The following is a 14320-nucleotide window of genomic DNA, read 5'->3' as shown; positions in this document are numbered from 1 at the left end:
AGCTGCCATCCTCAAATACCCAGCACCAGTGAGTTTTACTTGAGTTAATCAGAAACTCTGAGCTGCATCCTGGCTTGAACTTCAGTGGGTTTGAAATTTATCATGTATAGGTCATTTTCAAGTGGATGCATGTATGAAATGCGTTCTTTTAGGGGTCCTCTCACCTCCCCCCAAATGCAGCCCACCTCTTGTGCTTCCAAAGCCCTGGGACCCCAAGCCACTCACCTGGGAACTGATAGCCATAGCTAGGAGCAAATCCGGGGTAGCCGCGGCCATAGGTCGCCACGAAGTTGGGGTATCCTTGAACACAAAGAGAAAGATCAGAGTCCTGTTAGTACAGCCGCCTCAGGTCTGGGGTAAAATCTCACGGAGGGTGGCAATGAGGAACAGCCTGAGTTATTTTCCTTCACAGAATAATTTGTCTCCCATGAGGGTTTTTTTTATCAAGGGCCTGGGTCACCTCTCTCCAGTGGCCAGAGGCGCCGCTGTCAGCTGTTGCTAATTAACCCGTATTTGGGCAGCCAGACCTTGCAAAGCCCATGTACTTTCCTGAACCTTCAGAGTAAATGCCATGCATCAGCACCAAACACAAGGCCTGCGCCTGGCTCTGACATTTGGAGAGCTTACCCTGCATGTACTTTACCTTAAAGCTATTGACAGTAGGAGATTAAAGTCCTTGTGATGCCTCCTCCCAAGGCAGTGGACAACAGAGCCAGCACCAGACAGAGCATGGGAACTCAGGAGTCACAGTTTAGCGGCCAAACTCAGGGCTCACCCTGGGCCTCTGGAAAACGCTGGGCCTGATGAGCCATGGCCCACATTGCAGTTTTGACACTCCACAGAGGTGCCAGGATCTTTGGAGAACGGTGAGGGGCTGGGTGTGTTAAGATGCAAACCACAAAGTGTAGCTCAAACTCAGGAGCCCCGTGCGGTGTGACTGGATGGGCATTTCACAGCAAGCGTATTATTTCTAGACCCCCGTCTCAGCAGACAAGCTAGGGGATGAGTGGTTCACTGAAAGATGCTTGTAGAAACTGCCACTGGGCTGGCCATTGGGCACACAAGAAACTCAGCTGGCAAGTCCGGGGGCCGGTGTGACCATCTCAGATCTGTCACTAACCCCCAGTGATGTGAGGTGTCATTCAGCTCTCAGGGAGTCACTGTGGCTGCTCAGGCCACTTCGTTCTTCACGTCCCTGCCTGATTCAGGCTAAATGAAGGCCACATGGGCCAGGCTCACTCTACCTCCCTCCACTCAGTATATGTGTAACCTCAGCACGTTCACGCTCTTAAGATGCCACCACGGCCACCCAACCACCGAGAACATGCCTTTCGCTTTGACCTTGGAGCTGAATGTCTGTGGTCGTTTTTTGGCTGCCCAGCCCCTGAGCCTCTCCCTGTGTGTGAGTCTTGGAGAGAGGCCCACCCCCCATCACAGAAGCTGAGAAGGTTCCCTCCTGCTCTTCCTGGGGTTGGAGGCTGGGAGGCAGGCCCGTGAACCTAGGCTTGACAGATGGAAGCCCTCCTTGGGATCTGCCTCTGGAGCTGGTAGGGCAGAGGAGGAGGGACTGGCTCTGAATTTATTCTGGTGTCAGCAGCAGAATCTGGCATCCAGTGTTGGCAACAGTGGCCCCCTGACCAGGTCATTCCTGAGTTGTCCCCTTGGCTAAGGCTGGGGCTCTGACCACCCAGCTCCCCCAGTTCCTGCCTGTTTTGAGTCCTGTTCTCCAGCCATCTGTCAATTCTCCAGCACTGCCCAAGCTCCTTCTAATAATCTCCTTTGCTGCTTACAGCAGCCAGGGTTGTTTCTGTTGCTTGTGATCAAAACAATGGCAAGCAATGACTTTGATGGCTGGACTTATGGCAGCCTCCAGGCTCTCCGGCAATTGAGGGCAACAGTGACATTTTCCATGGCTGTCTCTGCCCTTCTACGCACCCCCTTTCAAAACATCCCTACACACAGCTCTGGGGGTCTTACCACCCACCTGCTCAGTGGCTTCTCACACATCACACTGACCCCTTTGTGACCCTGCAAGTGAGGGCTAATGGAAAAGGATCACTTACTAAATTCCACTTTGCCTGCACTCGGCAACAGGAGTCACAGTCTGCTTGTCTTCCTGCTGCCTACTCAGAGCTTTTGTGCCTCGGAGATGGGCTCCACCGTCCCTCACTTCCTGGTGGATGTTGGTGTTGTAGCCTCTGCCTAGGATCTGTGGATCTGCCACCAGACCTAGAGCAGAAACTCGCGGGTCTGAAGTCAGGAGACCTGGGTTCCAGTCCTGCCTCTGGCCCACAACCATGCCCTTGGGGGTTGTTATGATTTAATGTTTGTGTTTCCCCCAAATTTCTATGTTGAAATCTTAACCCCCAAGGTTAAGGCCTTAGGAGGTGGGGCCTTTGGGCTGTGATGAGGCCATGAGGTGGAGCCCTCATGAATGTGCCCTTAACAAAGATGACACAGAGAGACCCTCACCCCTTCCAACATGTGAGGACATGGTTAGAAGGGGCCATATATGAGGAAGCGGGCCCTCACCATACATGGAATCAGCCAGCGCCTTGATCATTACTTCCCAGCCTCCAGAACTGTGAGAAATAAATGTTTGCTGTTCATAAGCCACCCAGTCTACGGTAATCTGTGACAGCAACCCGACTTAACATAGGAGTCTTCCTTTTTCTCTTGGAGCTTAAGTCTGTTACCTGTAGAAAGTCTTGCAACAGTGATGTGCCCAAATTCTCGAGTGAGATCAGCTGTGGCTCCTTTCCCTTGCTTCCCCCAGAACCTTCCCAAATTTGCAGTCACAGCTCACTCACTGGCCAATGGAACTGTCTCTGCCTCCACAGGGTCTTGCCGCCTGCTGCTTCCCGTGCGCTTATTTCCCAGCGCTTGGTGACTGACTCACTGGCAGAAGCCTGCCCAAGCGAGGTAGAAGAACCCAGCAGCTCTGCACTGACTGCTAGCTAATGAGCAGAGGCCCGGTGGGGATGTTGAGCTCAGGAACCTGATGGGGAAAGAAGGAAGGAAGAACGGCAAAGGCCAGGGCTCAGACACCTTAAATGGACACATGCATACTGGCACCTTCCTTCGTATTTATTTCGTGGCTGGGCAGCTCAGTTCTCCTCCAAATTAATCACCTGCTAGCAAATCAGATCTTGTACTAGATTTCTTATACCATGATTTCAACAATATTGATAAACGGATTATATGCAAACAGCCAAGTCATGGCTGCCTAGGGGCTTTTCTGATGAAAAATGACTCCTTTGCTTCTAACTTCAGAGCTAGGGGTCTTAAATATTTTAGTGTTAATCTGACAGCAAAAGCATAAGCCCATGTGTCACTTTCCCTCAGGGAGGGTGGGAAGTGGCAGAACAGCCAGTTTCTCTCTGCACTTAGGCAACCAATACAATGCCATGACATCTGCTTTCTTCCCGGCTTTCCTACAAGGCTCCAACAAGAAAGAAGAAAAGCATGGTCAAGTTCACCCCAACTTTGGGTCTCATCCCACTCTTCCTGGACACATCAATACTACAGTCTTCCAAACCACAAAGATGAGAATTTGGCATCTGCCAGAGTGGGGGATCTTATCTCCACCCCCCCATCACCGAACATTCTCTAGGTCAGGCAGATGAAATCATAAATTTATAATAAGACATTACTTCAATTTTCCTCTTCATTTACTGCTGTGCAGCCCAGCTCTGCTCGAATGGTTCACAGCCCCAGCCACACGGGGGAAATTGGCTGGCTGCATATCAATAGCACATTACAGCAGACCCGTGCAGACGCTCCATCAAGCCACATTATGGCGGGATGACCCAGCCACCACTTCCATTAGCAGCCAGGCCCTTCCCGCACTGGCCACTGCACAATTTATTTGCTCCAATACTCTGGACGCCTGATCAATCCCACAGTAATTATCTCTTGTCACTAAAGTCAAAAAAAAAAAAAAAAAAATCAAGGCTTCTGCCAGGGTGACCACCTCTCTTGCAGATTGGCTTTCCATTGTAGAAGCAAAATATAGAAATCAACAATAGAATTTGGATTTGCCAGTGAGCTCATTTTAAGTCCCCATTTTGGGGATGCTGACAAAGTTCTCAAAACTGTGGTTCTGGTTCTAGATCTTTGCTGCAACCCTAGAGATGTTTCCCTTCTAGACAGGTCCATGACTCATCCTCTCCTGGGCTCTGTTACTCAGCTACTCAGAGTCATGGAAAACAGCTCCCACCAGGCCCCAGACTTGAAAGAGACAAGAGACAGGGCTGTTTATCCAGGGAACTGCCAGAGTGTGACAGATCTGCTGCGATGTTTAGAGCACTGCCTGGGGCACCACATCGGCTCCATGAGGTCTGCAAACAGACTAAACACCAAGTGCCAAGAGTCCTTCCTAGGCAAGGATGTGAAGGCTAAAGTCTACAAAGATGCTTTGCCCCCAGAATCACTCTGAGGTGCAGGGGCTCCTCCAGACCTGCGCTGTCCAATTTAAATTTAATTAAAATTATCTAAAATGAAAGCTTCAACTCCTCAGTCGCAAAAGCCGCAACTCAAGGGCTCAGCAGCTACCGTGCACAGGCGGGCAGTGATATTGGCCAGTGCAGACAGGACCCTCCCTCCCTTCCAGGAAGTTCTGTTGGACTGCACTGCTCTACAGGGACAATGAAGAGCTGATTTCTGAGTTTCCTCTGTCCCCCAGGAAGCGGCTAAACAAAGGAACACTTCCTTGAGAATAACCTAAACAAATATTTTTGGGAAAGCCAGATCCCAGTGGAAATTGAGTCTAGATGTGTGGTTTTAAGTTGCAGCCAATCTCTAATCTTTTGATCTGTTAGTGAACGACAGCAGATTACAGCTTCCTAGTCCCTGTTCTCAATGATACTTTATTCATTTTTTGCCTGCATTTCAGAGGGGCTTAATGTCAGGGAACACTGAGTCAGGACTTCACGGGGGGGCTTCTCAGTACGACTGCACCTAAGAATGCTTTTGGCTAATGTGCTTTAGCTGATCATCAGCATATCTCTGTTTCTGAGCTGACAGGGTGAAGCTTTTCTTTAAGGGCTCAGCAATGTGCTATTTCTTTAACACTCGTATCAGCATGTTAAATAAACAGCATGTGCCCGATGAGGCCAAGAAAGTTAAAGGCAGTGGGATTATGTGGCTGAGGGCAGAGAAGGCTCAGAGAAATCAAATATATCAACAATCATCATGTGTTTGCCTTTATTAAGTTCACCTTCATTAAGAAAAATGAAAGAGAGTCTATCACATTGAGCTGGGTAACTGTGGGCACCTCTTGGTGCTGCAAGACTGTGCCACAAAGTCTGAGGGGCTGCAAAAGACCTTTTCTGTTTTTTTGTTTGTTTTTGAGATGGAATCTTGCACTGTCGCCCAGGCTGGAGTGCAGTGGCATGATCTTGGCTCACTGCAACCTCTGCCTCCGTGTTCAAGCAATTCTTCTGCCTCAGCCTCCCGAGTAGCTAGGACTACAGGCATGCGCCACCATGCCCGGCTAATTTTTGTACTTTTAGTAGAGATGGGGTTTCACTATGTTGGCCAGGCTAGTCTCGAACTCCTGAACTCAGGTGCCTTGGCCTCCTGGGATTATAGGCACGAGCCACTGCACCAGCCTGCAAAAGACCTTTTCTAAGAATCTTAGGTGACTCTGCTTTTGTCCGGCTCAAAGGTGGGAGACCTGGCCTAAGGATAACGCCTCCTCTTCTCTTCTACATTCCTTTTAAGGAATTCCCATCAGGTCGATTATTCTGTGATTCTGTCAAATGCTGTAAAAGCTAAAACCAAAACAGGTGTAGGTTTTCCCCAAGGATATCTATAGCCATATCAACAGAGATCAAGATAGAATAACTGTGCAACTATACGCTTATCAGTCTCCCTCTGATGAGACCACCCAGAGTATGGAGAAAATCTTAAAGGATATTTAAAAATTAGTTCCACAGAGTCCAAGTCATTTACAGACCACTGTGCTGGTTGTCTCAGACTCCTCACTAGAATGTCAGCTCCCTGAAATCAGAGACTTAGTTTTCCGCTGCATTTTCAGCATCTAGAATGGTGCCTGGCACTTAGTAGGTACTCATTTAATAAATATTTGTTGAATGAATGAATTTTCATGTTTTAATGGTTTATAGTCTCGTTTCTAAAAAATCCCTAGAAGTGCCATTTATTTTTCCACTCTTTCAATGATAAAGGTTTAAATCATGGAAACCTCATCTAATTCCATTGGTTAGTTAACTTTAAGAAAATGAAAGTGTTTTTCTGCATGAGTCAAGTTCATCAGCCAAACTGCTGTTGGTGAGGACGGGTAGCGCTTCCAGGACAAATGTGCAGGCATAGTGCACGGTGGAGATGGTGACCCATGTGAGTGATGGGGTCATGTCAGGCCATCCTACTGAAAGATTCGACTTTGCCTGATGCCACACTACCACTTTCGAGGGAAGAAGCAAGAAGAAAGAGAAACAGTCTTTGATCACAGAGTCAAGGGCTTCCATCACAGCACGGCAAATGGCGGTCTCCTCACTCAGAGAGTTCATAGACCCAGAGTGCCAAGCTGCACCAATGGGCAAAACAGAGGGCGGGCCAGGGAGTTCCCAGTGGGTGCATTACAGAGGGCTCAGGAGGAGGCTCTGTGCTGGCTGGGGAGGCCTGTATCTCCTCAGATACAGCTTGACACTGTATCTGATTCATCCCTTCTGCCTGGACCTCTGGCTGAGCTGGTTCCTGGCTGGGGGACACATTTTGGGACCTTTTAGGAGGCCCTGCTCAGTGCATATGGATGGCCTCACCACAGTCACTGGGAAATTCAGGAGGGCCCAGGGCTGATGAGACCCGGAATCCAGCACATAGATCTTTGTCAGAAGGTGGCTACTCAAGAATAATCCAAATTCCTTGGGCTGGGAGTCCACAAGGAGAAAGAGGCTGCAGTTGCCACAGCACAGGTCACATCCGTGGGTCTAGCTAGGTTCTCAGCCATGGGTGGTAAGGAAGTCCAAGTGGTAGGGCTCCCTAGTACCTTGTTAATAACAACTCCCAGCTTGAGTACATACTATGATACCTTGTTGATTTGAACACACACATCTTTTCCACACTTTAACTTCTGTGAAAGTGGGATCTATCTTACAGCCAATGTGATAAGAAAGCATTATGTAGTTTAATTAATAGCATATTTTTTCTTTCCGAAGAGTAAATGAACATATATCTTACTAGCTATGGCATCTCAGATTAGACTACAGCATTTACCAGGCAAGATACAGTTTCATTTATCCTCCAACAACCCCATGAAGTAAGATTATTACCCCATGGGTAGGATAAATGAAGAACACAGAGGCTGAGCTAAGCCACTTGCCCCAAATCACACAGCAGACAGAGTGAAGAGTCTAGGCCTGCTGACTCCAAAGTTCCAAGCTCTTGCCTCTGGACCACACGGCCTCCCTTGGTGGAGCCCTGCTCTGGCTACGGCTGACCCCATCCATTCCATCCAAAGGGTTCTCTGCTTTGTCAGAAGAGGACTAGTGCCTCTGTGGCCTGGGGTTGGGCTGGATAGGGTCTGGGGTTAGGCACAACCACAGCTACAGCAGGCAAAAGGCAAAGGCCTTCAGCAGCAGGGTGGGGCTGGGAAGGTTATAACTCAAAAACAATAGGCTCTGAACTGCAACAATATCCACCTAACAGCTCCTTCTTTACTGTGGCTTGGGGAAGTCATAACTTGAACTGTGAGTAGATGAGGGAAGAGCTGGGCAGATGAGCAAGCTCCTGGCAGGCATCACATATCCGTCCCCCAGCGAGCAGGCGCCGTTCAGATGCTGTCCAGACAAGTACAGGGACCAGTGCTGTCTCCTACCACCTCAGTAGGTGCTCTCAGGAAGGGGCCAGTTGGGTCTGCTCACAAGCTACAGGCAAAGCCAACCCTGGAGCCCCTTGGCCTGCCTCTCCCCATCTTCCCACACACACATGGCCAGGCTGGTTGGCTCTCAAGGTCCCACAGTAGGGTCCTCATGTTCCAAGTCTGTTTCTTCCAAATGGAAGGCCCCTGGCTTACTCATCCTTCTCATTTCTGCTGAAATGTCACCTCCCTGATTCCTAAGACTCGCTTCCACTCCTCATGACGTGCTCTTCAACCACCCCCAGACTCTATGATGATCATTAGGCATCTGTGCAATGCACTGTTACACACTGGGCTCTCTGTATAGACCACAAGCTTGCTGAGGGCAGGAACCACATCTGCTTGTGAAGCACTATGTCCCAAGGCTAGCTCAGGGCTGGTCATGCAGTAGGTGCTCTTGACCCATGCCTCCTGCCCTGCCTCCTCACCTGGGTTCCCATGATGAAACATTAGGTACCCTTCTGTTCAGGGATCCAAGCTTGGGTGATTATGGAGATGTGGGCCTGAGCCTTTGCTTGAAGTCTGGGAGGCTGAGCACTCTTTGCTCTTTGTCACCTGACAGGAGATGAGCTGGCTCCGCTTCACACCTCTGCTTCTCCCAGATGAAAACCAGTTCCCTCTTCCCAGCATGCAGAGGGTACCAAGTTAGACTCAGAAAGGTGGGAAATTTCCTGAAGATTTGGATCCTAAAGGCCTTCCATTTTATGCCGTAGGGCCTTTATGCTCATTTTAAATTCAAGACTGTAAAACCTAGTAGGTGGTAATAGGCTCAACTCTTTCTTATTTAATTTTTATTTTGCTTTTTTTTTTTTTTTTTAAAGAGACACGGTCGCTGGGCGCAGTGGCTCATGCCTGTAATCCCAGCACTTTGGGAGGCCGAGGTGGGCAGATCACAAGGTCAAGAGATCGAGACCATCCTGGCCAAAATGGTGAAACCCTGTCTCTGGCTAAAAATACAAAAATTGACTGGGTGTGGTGGCGTGCACCTGTAATCCCAGCTACTCGGGAGGCTGAGGCAGGAGAATTGCTTGAACCTGGGAGGTGGAGGTTGCAGTGAGCTAAGATCGCGCCATAGCACTCCAGCCTGGAGACAGAGCTTGAGACTCCATCTCAAAAGAAAAAAAAAGAGAGAGAGACAGGGTCTCACCGTGTTGCTCAGGCTGGTCTCGAACTCCTGGGCTCAGGCAATCCTCGGCTTCCCAGAGTGCTAGAATTATGGGCATGAGCCACCGTGCTAGGCCCCCAACTCTTTTTTATTTTGTATTTTTTCAGAAACAGATCTTTCTATGCTCTATGCTGCCCCGGCTGTGGTGCAGTAGGTTCTCACAGGCACGATCCCACTCTGATCAGCACGGAGTTTTGAGATGCTTCATTTCCAGCCTGGTTCTGTTCACTCCTCCTTAGGCAACCTGATGTTCCTCCACTCCCAGGAGGTCACCATTTTGATGCTAAATTTAGTGGGGACACCCAATCTGCACAGCCCAGAGTTCCTGGGCTCACGCTTTCCTCCCACATCAGCCTCCTGAGTAGCTGGGGCCACACGTGCACGCCACCACACCCCACTAATGCTTATTATTATTATTATTATTATTATTATTATTATTATTATTTTGAGATGGAGTCTCACTCTGTCACCTAGGCTGGAGTGCAGTGGTGCAATCTTGGCTCACTGCAACCTCTGCCTCCTGGGTTCAAGCGATTCTCCTGCTTCAGCCTCCTGAGTAGCTGGGATTATGGGCACGTGCTGCAGCGCCCAGCTGATTTTTGTATTTTTAGTAGAGACAGGGTTTCACCATGTTGCCCGTGCTGGTCTTGAATTCCTGACCTCAGGTGATCCACCTGCCTCGGCCTCCCAAAGTGCTGGGATTACAGGCGTGAGCCACTGTGCCCAGCCTAATGTTTATTATTTTTTGTAGAGGGGGTCTCACTATGTTTCCCAGGCTGGTTCATAAACTCCTGGCCTCAAGCCATCCTCGTACTTCAGCCTCCCGATTGCAGGCGAGCACCACTGCACTCAGCTCAACTCTCCTTCTTTCAGGTTTGATTTCACTGTTTAAAAATACCAGCTTGGAGTTTCTTTTGATATAAAACATAAAGACCTAATAAAAATTATTTTTTTAAAGGAAGAGCTAAGTAATTATCTTGTAGTCAACCAGGAAATAATTATCACTGATTTTTAAAAACATACTCTTAAATATAGATATATTTAGTTTAGACTTTTTACCTTTTTCTATCAACTGGTACATTCCCGTGTACCATACTGTTTTAGTTACTGTAGCTTTGTGTTATGCTCTCACTGTTGGTCTTTTCTCACTCCTCTTTTTAAAAACATTTTCTCATCTATTCTCACTTGTTTCTTCTTCCAGAGGTAAGTTTTAGAAACATCTGGCCAATTTAAAAAAATTACAATAGGATTTATCTTTGAAACTCTGTTAAGCCTAAAAAATTCATTTGAGGAGAATTAACGTCATGGCCATTTTTAATATTCTCCTGGCATCTTTTTCTGTTTCATAAAGTTCCTCAAAACAGTTTTACCTGCCCTTGTTATTTCCTCAGACAAGTAGATACAATTCTTTGTCAGACCATAAAAAGTTTTATAAATTTAAAATTAAGCCAGAAGTGATTTAAACAGCAGCAAATCTGAAAATACAGAAAGGCCTTATCAAACAATATAGAAGTGGGACTCTTAGCCAAACCAAATGAAAACCCATTAACACTAGACAGCTCATGTGCCTGAATGGAATTTTACCATTAACTACCATTTATCCCATTTAATTAGTATTTTCCTGACACACAATAACTTGCACTAAAATACCATTCTCTCGCCTTTAAATTTCTAATTATTGTTGCGACCTACACCATTACGCATCTCCACTGCTTTCTCCATCTTTCATGCCATTTAAGCGGTAAGATTTTCAATTATCTACGCAGGACGGACAGAGATACCTTTAAGGAAAGGGGCATAATATGCAACTCAATTTCTCTAAAAGCCAGGAGAAATCATTTTTAGTCAGAACAAACACACTTTGTCTTTCATCATTTTTTTTTTTTTGGCAAATAAAGAGTAAAACAGGCTATTTAAAACATCCATTTAAATGCAAATTTTGATATCCCAAGAGAAAAATGTTAATCATTTAAATAGACAGGATTATCGCCCACCCTTACCACTTCCCTCCTCTCCCAAGTTTTAGAAAATGTAGCCTCAGCCCACACAAGTTAAGTCAGCCAGGAGTCCTTACATCTTAAGAACTCCCACTCAGATGAGAGGGCTGAGGCAGAGAGAGGGGAACTTTTCCTTCTTTTGAGGAAGGAGATGGAAAAGAGAGAAAATAGTCTAACATATCCTATAAGCCAGGCATGGGGCAAAATTATAAATACAAACACACACACACCCACACACACACGCACGCACACATACCTACACACACACTCAATCATCACAACTGTCTTGGAATGGGGAATTATCATCCTCATCTATACACAAGGAAACTGAGGCTCAGAAAGGTGAAGCAGTTTGCCCCACTGGTAGGTGACCCAATTGGGAGTAGAGGCCTCCATAGCTCTACCAGTCCACGGTGACCTGCAGTCCTGTCTAGACTCACCCAGCATCCCCATGCCCAGCATGAATGCGTCCATGGTGTAAGGCAGTCCCCGGGCCCGGCCTCTTGTCCCAGGTGGGAACATGACTTCTTTCGGCTGAGCTTTCTTACATTCTACCTGTTAAACAGAAAGGCGAACAAATGAGATGCAAATGAATTCCACGTAAATGTCAAATGCAGAACTGATCTGGTTACGAGCTAAGTTATTTTTAGCCTTGCTCCTTACCCACTGTAAAAACAGCCGTGCCGAGTAAATGGCCTGCAAAATAAATACTTAAGAAAACATGCCACTTGTGCAAATCCTGCTTCGGAAAAACCTACAAAGATGAAATTGGGTTCTGGAGGGGTGGCGAGGACGTAAGCCGAAGATACACACACAGATTGAAGCTCAGGTTGACGCTCGTGCAGAAAGCATGACAGATAAGGAGGCAGACAACGGCTGTTGGATGTGTCTGTGAATAATAACAACAATAGCAATAATAATAACCCCTCAGGATTTTTCAGCCTTTACACATTTATAAACGTCCCTAACATTCCCTCAGGCCAGTGACTCTTCATGCCAGGCCATCTGATTCAAACTCTTATTAAATAGACCACTTAGCCTTAGCCCCAGTTCGCAGATGAGTAAACAGAGCATCAGAAGTTTTGTGTTGGCCGGGTGTGGGGGATCATGTCTGTAATCCCAGCACTTTGGGAGGTGGAGGCAGGTGAATCAGCTTGAGCCCAGGAGTTTGAGATCAGCCTGGGCAACATGGTGAAACCCCATCTGTACTAAAAAAGTACAAAAAACTAGGCAGGTGTGGTAGCACACACCTGTAGTCCCAGCTACCTAGGAGGCTGAGGTAGGGGGATCACCTGGGTCTGGGAGGACAAGGATGCAGTGAGCCATGATCATGCCACTGCACTCCAGCCTGGCTGACACGGCGAGACCCTGTCTTAAAAAAAAAAGAAATTATTGTGTAACATGCTGAAAGCCCTCCCCAACAGGTTCAGGCCTACAAACCAGATCTTTAGAATTTCTAGGTCAGCAATGCCACATTTCCACAAAACCTACACCACTACCACACTCCTGAGGGAAGTAATAAGATTAAATACTGATTCTGTTCATCTGGATTACTAGTTTCTCATTTGCAGCTACATTTTCAAGTGGTTGCTAATCTCCCCTTTCTGTTTCTCTTCCGACTCTAAAATTTCTTCATGCTAATCTGCTTGTATACCCAGAGGTCACTTATTTAATAAACCTTAACTATGCCAAATACAAACCTCAGGGAATAAGTAAAACTGTGGCCCTTGGAAGAAGCTCCTTTGCCGTTTTACCAGAGCACCTTATTTGCTTTTTGTTTACAGAGAAACTTAACAAGCATTGTTCGCCAGTAATCAATCCCACTGCTGATGAAGGTGGGATGTTGCAGGGTAAAGCATGGATGCTTTTAACAGCCAAAAGGAACAGCATGACAGCCTGATAGTGATGGAGAAAAGACAAGAATCAGGTATCTTATTTAAAGAGCAGTCTGGGCCATATGGTATAGGAGCAAAAGTTCTACATAGTTCAACAGCTGCTGAGGTATCACTGTAACACAGAAAATTACTATTGTTCATAGTGTGCCTGAGATATCAAGAAAAAGTTAAACTGTGTGCAATATACATTGTTTTAATAGACACCTCTAGGCTGGACAAAGTGGCTCACACCTGTAATCCCAGCACTTAGGGAGGCTAAGGCAGGCAGACTGCTTGAGCCCAGGAGTTCGAGACCAGCCTGGCCATCATGGCAAAACCCTGTCTCTACTAAAAATACAAAAAAATTAGCCCGGCGTGGTGGCACGCTCCTGTAATCCCAGCTACTTGGGAGACTAAGGCAGAAGAATCGCTTGAACCCGGGAGGTGGAGGTTGTAGTGAGCCGAGATTGCACCACTGCACTCTAGCCTGGGTGACAGAGCGAGACTCTGTCTCAAAAGAATAAATAAATAAAATAGAAATTAAAAGGGACCTCTATGGGTTATCCGTTTTAGAGATAGTCTCATCTCAAATACTTCAATCAAAAAGTATTTTAGTGCTCAACGTTAGGGGGATGCTATAATTACCTAAGATATAAGTCCCCTTTCTTCAAAGACACCCGATAACAGGTATTACTCTTGCTCTTTCAAGAATAACCACAAATGCCTTAAAAAATGGACAAAATGGTTCAACATCCATGACTAATATGCTTAATACAAAGAGTTCTATAGATTAAAAGAGATGAACATCCCAAAAGAGCCATGGGTAAAAGACATGAGTAGACAATTCACAGACGGCTAATAAAGAACACATTCCCCAAGATGAAGCATATTTTTTGCCCGCAGATTGACAGTGATGAAAGCATTGTTTGATGTAAAGGTTTCTGAGGGTATGATGCGGTGGGGTGGAAATTGGCACGTATTTTTCTGGAGGGCAACCTGACACTATATCAAAAGTCATAAATACACCTAGTAATCTCACCTCTAGGAATTTGCCCTACAGGAATTAGATTTTTTTTTTTTATAAAAGGAAATACCTGAAATACAGAAGAACAGGGAATTAGCTGAGTCTGGTTTATCCACACTGATTGAATGCTATGCAGCTATGAAAAAGTGTGTTGATAATAATTATGCACTGGTACTGGGAAACCCCTCAGTCCCAGGCAAACCAGGATGACAGGTCACTCTAACTGCAGGAGGGAAAAAAGCAAATGTCACTGACTTTTGAAAATAAACAAGTGCATATATCATATAGGGAAAATACTGAAAAGACATACTAAAATTGTCTTAGAGTTACTTTGTTTTAAATTTTTTTTTTTTTTTTTTTTTTTTTTTTTAGAAGGGGTTT

At 46.4% G+C, this 14320-nt stretch overlaps 1 protein-coding gene across 1 annotated transcript in view; it reads right to left on the bottom strand.

The window, feature by feature from the left end:
* The window catches only part of MSI2 (musashi RNA binding protein 2), a 156340-nt gene that overhangs the window by 53843 nt on the left and 88177 nt on the right, over nucleotides 1-14320 (bottom strand). Inside the window, exons 3-4 of the mRNA XM_017855908.1 lie at nucleotides 11482-11596; nucleotides 226-300 (exon numbers count right to left, since the gene is read on the bottom strand). Coding sequence (XP_017711397.1) covers nucleotides 226-300; nucleotides 11482-11596 — 190 coding nt within the window. The remainder of the gene's footprint in view (nucleotides 1-225; nucleotides 301-11481; nucleotides 11597-14320) is intronic.

This window comes from Rhinopithecus bieti, unplaced genomic scaffold (genome assembly GCF_001698545.2).
Source record: "Rhinopithecus bieti isolate Rb0 unplaced genomic scaffold, ASM169854v2 scaffold_41709, whole genome shotgun sequence".
NCBI lineage: Eukaryota > Metazoa > Chordata > Mammalia > Primates > Cercopithecidae > Rhinopithecus > Rhinopithecus bieti.
The sequence above is the reverse complement of the archived record's forward strand: the minus strand, read 5'-3'. Positions and strand labels throughout refer to the sequence as shown.